This window comes from Pseudophryne corroboree, chromosome 3 (genome assembly GCF_028390025.1).
Source record: "Pseudophryne corroboree isolate aPseCor3 chromosome 3, aPseCor3.hap2, whole genome shotgun sequence".
Classification (NCBI taxonomy): domain Eukaryota; kingdom Metazoa; phylum Chordata; class Amphibia; order Anura; family Myobatrachidae; genus Pseudophryne; species Pseudophryne corroboree.
In genome coordinates this window covers 603,661,115-603,673,490 of record NC_086446.1, presented here as the reverse complement: position 1 = coordinate 603,673,490, position 12,376 = coordinate 603,661,115, and the positions used below count along the sequence as shown (strand labels likewise).

Below are 12,376 nucleotides of genomic sequence, written 5' to 3'. Positions count from 1 at the left end.
GCAAGGATTCTTCGCTGGGCGAAAAATCATGTGATAACACTGTCAGCGGTGTTCATTCCGGGAGTGGACAACTGGGAAGCAGACTTCCTCAGCAGGAACGACCTCCACCCGGGAGAGTGGGGACTTCATCTGGAAGTCTTCCACATGATTGTGAACCGTTGGGAAAGACCAAAGGTGGACATGATGGCGTCCCGTATGAACAAAAAAACTGGACAGGTATTGCGCCAGGTCAAGAGACCCTCAGGCAATAGCTGGGACGCTCTGGTAACACCGTGGGTGTACCAGTCGGTGTATGTGTTCCCTCCTCTGCCTCTCATACCCAAGGTACTGAGAATTATAAGACGGAGAGGAGTAAGAACTATACTCGTGGCTCCGGATTGGCCAAGAAGGACTTGGTACCCGGAACTTCAAGAGATACTAAGAAGGGACTTGCTTCAGCAAGGATCATGTCTGTTCCAAGACTTACCACGGCTGCGTTTGACGGCATGGTGGTTGAACGCCGGATCCTAAGGGAAAAAGGCATTCCGGAAGAGGTCATCCCTACCCTGGTCAGAGCCAGGAAGGAGGTGACCGCACAACATTATCACCGCATTTGGCGAAAATATGTTGCATGGTGTGAGGCCAGGAAGGCCCCCACGGAGGAATTTCAACTCGGTCGATTCCTGCATTTCCTACAAACAGGAGTGTCTATGGGCCTCAAATTGGGGTCCATTAAGGTTCAAATTTCGGCCCTGTCGATTTTCTTCCAGAAAGAATTGGCTACAGTTCCTGAAGTCCAGAAGTTTGTCAAGGGAGTACTGCATATACAACCCCCTTTTGTGCCTCCAGTGGCACTGTGGGATCTCAACGTAGTTCTGGGATTCCTCAAATCACATTGGTTTAAACCGCTCAAATCTGTGGATTTGAAATATCTCACATGGAAAGTGACCATGCTGTTGGCCCTGGCCTCGGCCAGGCGAGTGTCAGAATTGGCGGCTTTGTCTCACAAAAGCCCATATCTGATTGTCCATTCGGACAGGGCAGAGCTGCGGACTCGTCCCCAGTTTCTCCCTAAGGTGGTGTCAGCGTTTCACCTGAACCAGCTTATTGTGGTACCTGCGGCTACTAGGATCTTGGAGGACTCCAAGTTGCTAGATGTTGTCAGGGCCCTGAAAATATAGATTTCCAGGACGGCTGGAGTCAGGAAAACTGACTTGCTGTTATCCTGTATGCACCCAACAAACTGGGTGCTCTTGCTTCTAAGCAGACGATTGCTAGTTGGATGTGTAGTACAATTCAGCTTGCACATTCTGTGGCAGGCCTGCCACAGCCAAAATATGTAAATGCCCATTCCACAAGGAAGGTGGGCTCATCTTGGGCGGCTGCCCGAGGGGTCTCGGCTTTACAACTTTGCCGAGCTGCTACTTGGTCAGGGGCAAACACGTTTGAAAAATTCTACAAATTTGATACCCTGGCTGAGGAGGACCTGGAGTTCTCTCATTCGGTGCTGCAGAGTCATCCGCACTCTCCCGCCCGTTTGGGAGCTTTGGTATAATCCCCATGGTCCTTACGGAGTCCCCAGCATCCACTTAGGACGTCAGAGAAAATAAGAATTTACTTACCGATAATTCTATTTCTCGTAGTCCGTAGTGGATGCTGGGCGCCCATCCCAAGTGCGGATTGTCTGCAATACTTGTACATAGTTATTGTTACAAAAATCGGGTTATTATTGTTGTGAGCCATCTTTTCAGAGGCTCCGCTGTTATCATGCTGTTAACTGGGTTCAGATCACAGGTTGTACAGTGTGATTGGTGTGGCTGGTATGAGTCTTACCCGGGATTCAAAATCCTTCCTTATTGTGTACGCTCGTCCGGGCACAGTATCCTAACTGAGGCTTGGAGGAGGGTCATAGGGGGAGGAGCCAGTGCACACCACCTGATCCTAAAGCTTTTACTTTTGTGCCCTGTCTCCTGCGGAGCCGCTATTCCCCATGGTCCTTACGGAGTCCCCAGCATCCACTACGGACTACGAGAAATAGAATTATCGGTAAGTAAATTCTTATTTTTGTATCCCTCTGACAGAGGTCTGTCCCCTATTAGTCCCAGTGTGTATGTAGGTGTGTGTGGTACACGTGGGTGACATATCTGAAGCAGGGAGTTCCTTCACGGAGGAAACTATTTGGGGACGCAGAGTTGTCAGGTGGTGATGCTACCGGCAAACCAAGAGCCTGCATGGGGATTAGATAAGGCTGTATCTAATGCTGCATGCTGGATATGTAGAAGATATGTTTGTCAGCATTCTGTTTCTTCTATCTGCAGGCGACCCTCTCTGGGTCACATAAAGTCCATTTACAAATGTTATGACTACTGCTACCGACGCGGACTCTGAGTCCTGTGTCGCCGATAGGGATTCCAGGGAAATAGGTAAAATAAGACGAGCCTAATATATTCTTTCCCGGCATTCACCCCCCCTGTGTTAGACAGTGCACTGTCTAGGGTGACAAAGAAGGTAATTCTCCCTATACCTGGCACGGCTTCACTAAATGGGCTGATGAACCGAAAGGTGAAAACTATATGTTGCAAAGGGACACTGTTCAGGCCCACTATTGCTTGCGCGTGGGTGTGTCACACTATTACAAAATGGTCAGAGAGCGTGTCATCAGAAATTGACACAATTGATAAAGATGAGATACTCCCTAAATTAGGAAATATCAAAGACGCTGCCGCATACATACTAGGAGCAATAAGAGATATTGGACTCTTCTGTTCACAAGCCGCTACCAGGGCAGTATCGGCTCGGCAGGCGTTGGGGATTCGCCAGTGGAACGCGGATGCAAATTCCAAGAGAAATATGGAGGATCTCCTATACAAAGGTGAGGCCTTATTGGGTGATGGACTGGAGGCGTTGGTCTCAGCGGCTACCACAGGTAAGTCGACATTTTTTGCCCTCTGCACCGGCAACGGCAAAAAGATCACCCTCACATGCAGTCCTTTCGACCCAGTAAGTACAGCGAAAGGTTTCCCCTTATTTTGCAGGTAGGGGAAGAGACATAAAGATGTCTACAGCGGCTTCAGGTTACCAAGAACAGAGGTCTACCCCTACTTCTGCCATGTCTACAGCATGATGCTGGGGCTCCCTCGCGGGAGATCGCTCGGGTGGGGGCACGTCTAAAACTACTCAGTCAGAATTGGAGTCAATCTGACCTGGATCCCTGGGTTTTACATATAGTGTCCCAGGGGTACGAATTCAGGATGTTCCCCCATGCCGATTTTTAAAATCGACCTTGCCAGCGTCTCTTCCAGGAAGAGAAGCAGTTATATCGGTAATTCAAATTTTATGTCAGGACCAGGTCATAGTCCTGGTGCCTGGGTCACAACAAAGGGAGGGGGTTATTCAAGCCTCTTTGTTGTTCTGAAACCGGACGGCTCGGTCAGACCGACCCTGAACCTAAAAATCTGAATCTCTACTTAAAATGGTTCAAGTTCAAGATGAAATCACTGGAAGCTGTGATTTCCAGTCTGGAGGACGGGGATTACAGGGGGTCAGTAGATAAAGGATGCTTACCTGCATGTTCCCTTTTATCCTCCTCACCAGGCTTATCTGAGATTCGCGGTTCAGAATTGCCATTACCAATTCCAGACATTACCTTTCGGTATCTCCACGGCGCCGAGGGCTTTTCACCAAGGGGATGGTGGAGATGATGGGTCCTCCTGCGTCAAGAAGGAGTCAATATTATTCCTTATCTAAAAGATCTCCTGATAAAGGCGAGATCCAGTGAGCTGTTGGTACAAAACATCACGCTCTCCCTGTCCATACTCCAACAACACGGTTGGATCATAAATTTACCAGGAAAGATTATTTGTTTTTCGGGACAGGGTAGTTCAGAGAGTTTTTTCTTCCGGTGGAAAAGGCTCTGGAAATCTAGAAAATGATAATACTAGTTTTGAAACCATCAAGAGGGTCGATCCATCCGTGCAAATATGGTGGCGGCCTAAGAGGCCATACAGTTTGGCAGGTTCCATGCCAGGGTATTCCAGTGGGACCTGTTGGTAAAGTAGATCACACCTGCACATGCACCGGAAGATAGTCCTGTTGTCGAAAGCCAGGTTTTCACTCCTGTGGTGGCTACACACCTCGCACCTATTAGAGGGATGCAGGTTCGGGATTCAGGACTGGGTCATGGTAACCACGGATGCAAGTCTCCGAGGCTGAGGAGCTGTCACTCAAGGAAAAGCTTCCAAGGAAAATGCTAAAGTCAGGAAGCCTGCCTTCACATGAACAGGCTGGTATTGAGAGCCATTTACAACAGTCTTCAATAAGCGGTTTATCTTCTTCAAGATCATCCCGTGCAGGTCCAGTTGGATAATGTAACAGCAAGGCGGAACGAAAAGCAGAGCGGAAATGGCTGAGGTGACGAAGGTCCTCCTCTGGGCAGAAAAACAAGGGCTCTGTCGGCAATTTTCATTCCGGGAGTGGACAACTGGAAAGCAGACACGATCTCCATCGGGGAGAGTGGAACCTCCGCCAAGAAGTCTTCGGTAGACATGATGACATTGCGTCTCAACGGGAAGCTTCAGAAATATTGCCCCTGGTCAAGAGACCCTCAAGCAATAGCGATAGATGCACTGGTGAACCAGTGGCTGTTCCGGTCAGTGCATGTACTCCCTCCACTTCCACTGTTCCCAAAAGTTCTCGGGATCATGAGAAGATCGTGGTTTCTGGAAAATTTTCATTGTCCCAGACTGGCCAAGGAGGGCTTGGTGCCCAGATCTTTCAGAGTTACTTAAAAGATCCTGGGCCTCTTCCTCTTTGAGAGGACCTTACTACAGTAGGTGCCGTGCGTTTACCTAGACTTACCGCGGCTACGTTTGACGGCATAACTGTTGAGCACCGGATCCTAGCCGAAAGGGTATTCCCAAGGAAGTTATCCCCACTCTTATTCAGGCCAGGAAAGGAGTAACGTATAGACGTCACCACTGTCTTTGGAGAAAATATGGGTCTTGGTGTAAATCCAAGAAAGCTTCAACGGAAGAGTTTCAGTTAGGGCGTTTTCTCCATTTCCTACGGGCTGGAGGGAATGCAGCCTGAAATTGGACTCCATTAAGGTCCAGTTTTCAGCATTGGCAATTTTCTTTCAGAAACTATTGGCTTCTCTTCCGGAAGTTCAGTCTTTCGTGAAAGGCGTGTTGCACGTCCAACTTCCATTTGTGCCTCCAGTGTGCCTTTAATCACGCGGGTTTGAACCTTTACAGAAGGTGGAGTTGCGTTTTTTTCTCACTTGAAAAGCAGTCATCCTGTTGGCCTTGGCGTCTGCAAGGCGGGTGTCTGAGTTAGGGGCCTTCTCTCACAAGAGACCTTATTTGATCTTCCATGAAGATAGAGCAGAGTTGAGGACTCGTCAGCAGTTTCTGCTAAAAGTGGTTCCACTTGAACCAACCTATTGTGGTGCCAGTGGCTACTGACGCCTTGCTGGAATCGAAGTTTCTCGACGTAGTCAGAGCTTTGAAAATTTATGTGGCCAGAACGGCTCAGTTTAGGAAAACGGAGGCTCTGTTTGTCCTGTATGCTCACAACAAAATTGGGGCTCCTGCTTCCAAGCAGACTATTGCGCGCTAGATCTGTCATACGATTCAGCAGGCTCATTATACGGCTTGATTGCCGTTACTGAAATCGGTGAAGGCCCATTCTACCAGAAAGGTGGGCTCGTCCTGGGCGACTGCCCGGGGGGTCTCGGCATTACGACTTTGCCGAGCGGCTACTTGGTCGGGTTCAAACACCTTTGCGAAGTTCTACAAGTTTGATACCCTGGCTGATGAGGACCTCATGTTTGGTCAATCGGTGCTGCAGAGTCATCCGCACTCTCCCGCCCATTCTAGAGCTTTGGTATAAACCCCATGGTTCTTGAAGTGACCCCAGCATCCTCTAGGACGTATGAGAAAATAGGATTTTAATACAACCGGGAAATCCTTTTCTCTTAGTCCGTAGAGTATGCTGGGCGCCCGTCCCAGTGCGTACTGTATCTGCAGTTATTGGTTGTGGTTACACACAGGTTGTGTTACGATTTTTGTCAGCATATTGCTGCATATTCTTCATGCCATTGGCTGGTGTTCTATTAAATGCCACGTTCTGCAGCATGCTTGAGGTGTGAGCTGGTAAGATGCTCACCGTGGTTTAACAATAAATCCTTTCCTCGAAATGTCCGTCTCCCTGGGCACAGTTCCTTAAACTGGAGTCTAGAGGAGGGGCATAGAGGGAGGAGCCAGGTCACACCCTTTGAAAGTCTTAAAGTGCCCATGTCTCCTGCGGATCCCGTCTATACCCCATGGTTCTTGAAATGACCCCAGCATCCTCTACGGACTAAGAGAAAAGGATTTACCGGTAGATATTAAAATCCTATTTGCTGGCAACAATAACATACTTTCTGTCTGCAAAAAGGATTTTCACCATTTGATAAATGTACCCCGGAATCTTACAATACTGGATTCAAACAATTCTCCAACTTGACAGTCTTTACGGAGAAGCTGGGCTCTGTGTTTAGAATGAACTAGAGAGACTGCACTGCAGAAAGAAAGATACATTCAGCATTTCCTTTCAGTGTGGGAAAGCGGTGTCTCCATTATGTCCCGTCACATCAAGCCGAAACTAATACTGCTTCTAAATCACATCTTGGTGACTGAGCAGTGTTATTTCTGGTAACAATCCTATTGTGTGGCCTGGGCAGTTCCTATGTCTTTTCTCTCGGGGCATGTGAAGGTAGTCGTCCTCTACCTCTGACTGTATGTCATTTGTAACAAATGTTACATTTTGATTTTATATAGACAATCCAGTTTTTGTGAGATTTTTTGTTACTTTATTATTGCCTATCACTATAACTGTCAATATTATATGTAAGTATTTTGTACATACGGAATATAGTAGTAAAATAGCAATTGCATTGCTGTGATCTGTGAAAGATCTTCTAAAACAATAGTTCTAGAATTATAGTAAATGGGCTTAAAATCACTATTTAAAAGTATCCAATATACAATAGACTGTGGAGTTTACTAGAAGCCAGTGACACCACCAAAGAACGTCATGATTAATATTTATGTTACTGCATTTTGTTTTTTTATACATATCATTCTATACATATTTTATGCTCTCTTTAGAATGTGGAGGGCGATTAAAAGCGGAGATTCAAACAAAGGATCTGTATTCACATGCCCAGTATGGTGATAACAATTATCCGGTACAGTCTAATTGCGATTGGGTCGTTGCAGCGGAGGATGGCTATGGAGTAGAATTAATTTTTGAAACATTTGAATTGGAGGAAGAATCAGATTGTGGTTATGACTACATGGAAATTTATGATGGTTATGACACGACCGCTCCACGACTAGCTAGATACTGCGGATCTGGGGTATGGTTTTTTTAATTTATGTATATTTTACAGTGACGGACTCCAAATAGGCATTTGCAATCACTTCATTTAACTTGCATATTCAACACTTTGGTTGATAATTTGCTTAGAACATATGCTGATTGTATGTTAATTATGTTTGGCTAATGCATAAGCTTTACGAATATCGGCAACGTATTGCCTCTGTTTTGGATCTTGAACTTCGCAAGCTTCCATTCCATTCTGGGTTTTTGTGGGTGTAAGATAAGACTGCCTAGGTGCACAAACCTCAGCCATTCGAACCCTGTATAGGTCATTTTATTAAATATTTGTTTCAGTCTCAAGCTTGCTATACATTATCTTTGTTACTGGTTCACCACTTATGAACTACAGGAATGTCACATACGCTAATGGGGAAATCATAATTACAATAGAAAGTTTTTTATGGCTTTCATTTATTTTCAGTATGTTTTATTAATAGTGTTAACTTACTTGCTGTTCGGTAGACCTCTGCATCTTTTGGCACTCATCTGTCTGCGTTTTTATGTAATTGGCGCTAGAAAGGCCTTCCCTGGTATACAGTATAAATGTGCAAGGACTGAGACACCCACTCTGACTTTCTGTAGATGCTGTAATACCCCCTGGTGGGTCTTTAGACCTCCCCATTGATCTTCCCATCGTACCCTACGGCAGGTGCAGATTTTCTGTCTGATGCTGGGGACAAACTAGATGATGTGTGTACCCAGCAATATCGGCAGCGATGGGACCCAGCATCGGCAAGTGCATACACACTTGCCAATGCCGGCAGCGACGAATGACCAGGAGGTACACGCGGGGGCCTCGCTGGCGATATAGCTTGATTGACCTGCAACCACGTCTGACGGGTGATGTCACACAGGAGCGCACATTGTAAGTGACATAGTGCATATACACTAGACGACGTGAACAATGTGTCTGAATCGGTTACATCATCCACTATATCGTCTAGTGTGTACGCTGCTTAAGTATGGCCTCCAGAGTGAACGATTTGAGCTTCTGTGTACGCAACCATTGCAGCGGCACTTCCCATAACATGCCCATAGGACGGACCATTTCCGTGCGTCTGTTTAGCCCCTGTCCACGAACACCCATCACTTTTTGCTGTGCAACTGAATTTCTGTTACTGTGCGTCTCATTTGCAAATCACCTTTGTGCGCATGCTCTGTGTAATGTAAGCACTGTGAGCACTTTTGCGCTTACTCTGTGAACATCGCCATTACGTGCGGCTCTGACTCCGGCCCTAAGTGTCTGCCATTCCAACATTACAAAAGGGTAGCTCCAGGTTTTAAAGATCTTGTATTTGGATATTTGAATTGACACTCCTATTTAAAATGGTCCTAATGCATAGTGCGGTTTAGAATTCTTTATATGTTAAATTACATTCTTACTGCATCGGTTATTCTCTGGAAATAGTGAAATTTGAATAGTACAGGTTGAGCATCTCTTATTCAAAATGCTTGGGACCAGAAGTATTTTGGATATCGGATGTTTCCGTATTTTGGAATAATTGAATACCATAATGAGATATCATGGAGATGGGACCTAAGTCTTAGCACAGAATGCATTTATGTTTCATATACACCTCACACGCGGCCTGTAGGTCATTTTAGCCAATATTTTTAATAAATTTGTGCATTAAACAAAGTATGTGTACATTCACACAATTCATTTATGTTTCATATACACCTTATACACACAGCCTGAAGGTAATTTTATACAATATTTTTAATAACTTTGTGTATTAAATAAAGTTTGTGTACATTGAGCTATCAGAAAACAAAGGTTTCACTATCTCACTCTCACTCAAAAAATTCTGTATTTCGGAATATTCCGTATTTCGGAATATTTGGATATGGGATACTCAACCTGTATTAGGAATTTAAAAAAAAAAAAACAAGTTCAGAGATTGGTGTAGTCCACTATCCAGCAGATAATACGTCCTACTAGACTGGGCCTGGCCAACCTGTGACTCTCCAGCTGTTGTGAAACTACAGATGTGTCCCCCTATATCGTTGCTCTGTGCACTATAAGTCTTGTTACACATAACGCGTGAGTGTCGTGTGGCTCGGTAGTGCTGACTTCGGGTTTTTTTGCGTTTTCTTTTCCCCCCACAAAAATGCATCTTGGATGCAATGTAATAGAATAGGATGCACGAACAGCTGATAAAAATGATATGCAGCATGCCTTTATTCTGTGTGTGACTGCGACTGTATTTGGATGCAAAATACTATGCTTCAGTGTTTTCCTGGAAAATACTGCAACATGGCATTTCGGATGCATATTATTTTAATCAGCAGAAGCTGCTTGTGCATCCTATTCCATTACATTGCGTCTAAGACGCATTTTCGCAGAAAAAATTGCACAAAAAGATGCTTGCTGCTACCGAGTCCCACCACGGATGGTGCTACTTGAAGGGCTGTTTAATGTGACTGCAGCAAGGATGTAAGAGGAGACATCTGTACCAGTTCCAGCATACCCTACCACCAATCGGGGAGTAAAGCATGTTGGGACTTGTAATTTAACAACAGATGGAGAGCCACAGGTAGCCCAGATCTGTACTAGATAAACCTACTCCATATGGAACTGTCCTTACAAATTAATTAACAATGTTACCAGCTCTGGCTTCCCTAATCAAAGTGCTGTGGGGTCATCTTTATTGTGTTTGTATGTACTTAAAGTAACTGTCTAATCTAAAGTGTGACATGCTTATACTCATGTACAGCATACGCCTTAGAGTGCTATATATCCCTTGCCTGTATCCAAATGGGTTTCTATGTGTTCACTAAAAAATAAAAACTATTTTGATTTCTTTAGCCTCCTGAAGAAATCTATTCAGCTGGGGACTCCATCATGATTCGCTTCCACACAGACGATACCATCAATAAAAAAGGTTTCCACGCCCGATACACCAGTACCAAATTTCAGGATGCACTACATATGCGGAAATGACTGTAGTCCACGGTGATACCTAGAGCCATTTTAGTGTCTAAAATCAATGGTTTATGGAATTGTGAGAATGAATTAAATGCTGTGCATGTCTCTGTGATGTCTGAATGCTGTCTGTAAGATATTTGTATGAATATGGATCCAGGTTTTAATAGCATGCTTTTTGTGTCAATGTATCAAGGACCAAATATTTCTATGTAATAAAAGCCAACTTGGTTTATATTCCTTTTTAAGTGAAATGTCTAAGAGGGCTTATTCACCAAGCTCACCAGTCCCGTTAAGCACCTGTCAGCTGAATGCCCAAATGGTCTGAATGGGAGGTGTAGGTTTTTCTGTATATTAGGAGTGGGACTTGAGGTCTTCTTTACCAATTTCTAGTTGGTTGGCTGAGCATCATGGGTAATGTGGACTATGAAGCACTGATGTCCACACCTACAATACACACCCTAAATCTTGCACCAATGTGGTATTTTGATAAAGGGGGCAATGGGGACATTTTCAGTGTACAAGTCGCACAATCACTTATTTGAGGCCTTTCTCACAGTTGACCAAATGTAAAGGACATCAGGGATCTAATAAAACTCTTCACTACCTGGCAAAAAATTGGTTCATGAGTTATAACCAGGTGGTCGGTGCCCAGTTATATTTGTAAATATGTTTCTAAATGTCATACAGTATATGACATTGTTAGCATTGGGCAAATCTCAATCTAACTTTCTGTGATATTAAAGTTTCTGCTCTTCATCCAAGCCTGTAAAATAGTAGTTTATTTTAAAGAGCCAGCAGCTGGTTTTGACCAAGTATACATACTTGACCATAAATTATCTTTTGTTACATTGTAATTTGTTTTTTTTTCCACACATGGATTTCAGCCTGTGTTGTGTTCATTTGGTAGTACTGCAAGTAACAGCCAATTGTGTACATAGCTGTGTGTATACTGCCATCTACGGGTGTGACATCAGTAATGTTTTTGAACTTCCTCACAGTGAAAGTACTGTATAGCGGACCTATACTGTATCTTATCTTTTCTTTCTTTTTTTTTTGTAATTTACGTTCTTATTTTTATAGTGTGGTTTTGTACTTAAATTATGTAGCTATTGTCTCTTGCAAATGTAAATACAATATTTTAAATGATCTGATGTTAGCCTGTGCAATACCTAAACTAATAAGCTTCTCATGTCCTTCCTTACGTCAGTTTTGGGGCCTTCCTCTGGGTTGGCTTTACTACCTAATGTTTGATAGGGGAGTGCAGAATCTTGTCATTAACAAAATATATTTTAGATTGCAATTGATCGCCAGGAATAAGAGCCTGTATTTTTATGGAATTACATTTTTTTTATAATGTTGCTAGACTTCATTTCCATATTTTTCTGTCATGAAGGGAATTGTAATGCCATTTTTATTACTATATAACTGTTATTTTGTTGCCATGCAATTAATAGAAGGATAATAAAATATTTCATTGCCAGACTGGTCTAAGTATATCATGGGTTTCTTCCTGTCTGTCTCTCTTCTGCTTGGGTTTCAATTCTTGTTCCACCAAAAAGTAAGTGTGTGTGTGTGTGTGTGTGTGTGTGTGTGTGTGTGTGTGTGTGTGTGTGTGTGTGTGTGTGTGTGTGTGTGTGTGTGTGTGTACATATAATACATATACTAAATCATCTCTAATCTAAAATGGGGAAGTGAAAGACATAAGGGTATTAGTGGACATAAGGGTATTCAATTAGTGTCTGATCCTCTCCGACGGAGAGGATCCGACGATGCACTATTCAATTTGCGGGCATTTCCCACAAGTTTTTGCTTGTTTTCGACAATGTCATCCGACTTTTTCTAAAGTGGAATCGGCATTGTCGAAAACGAGCCAAAAACCTGTTGGAAACGCACACAAATTTGACAAAATACGTGGATCCTTGGTTAATCCGCCGATCCACATGTTTACAAGTTGGAAAAACGGCACTGGACTTGAATAGTTCGAATCAAGATTCTACCTAAAAAAGTCGGAAAATGCTGACAATAATTGAATAGACCCCATAGTGT

At 43.9% G+C, this 12,376-nt stretch overlaps 1 protein-coding gene across 3 annotated transcripts in view; it reads left to right on the top strand.

The window, feature by feature from the left end:
- The window catches only part of LOC135056407 (tolloid-like protein 2), a 362,236-nt gene extending 350,431 nt beyond the window's left edge, over nt 1–11,805 (top strand). For all 3 annotated transcript variants that reach the window (XM_063961508.1, XM_063961507.1, XM_063961509.1), the window contains 2 exons: nt 7,128–7,378; nt 10,211–11,805. In XM_063961508.1, the coding sequence (XP_063817578.1) occupies nt 7,128–7,378; nt 10,211–10,345 (386 nt within the window). In that variant the 3' untranslated portion in view covers nt 10,346–11,805. The remainder of the gene's footprint in view (nt 1–7,127; nt 7,379–10,210) is intronic.
- Nucleotides 11,806–12,376: the final 571 nt, after the last annotated feature.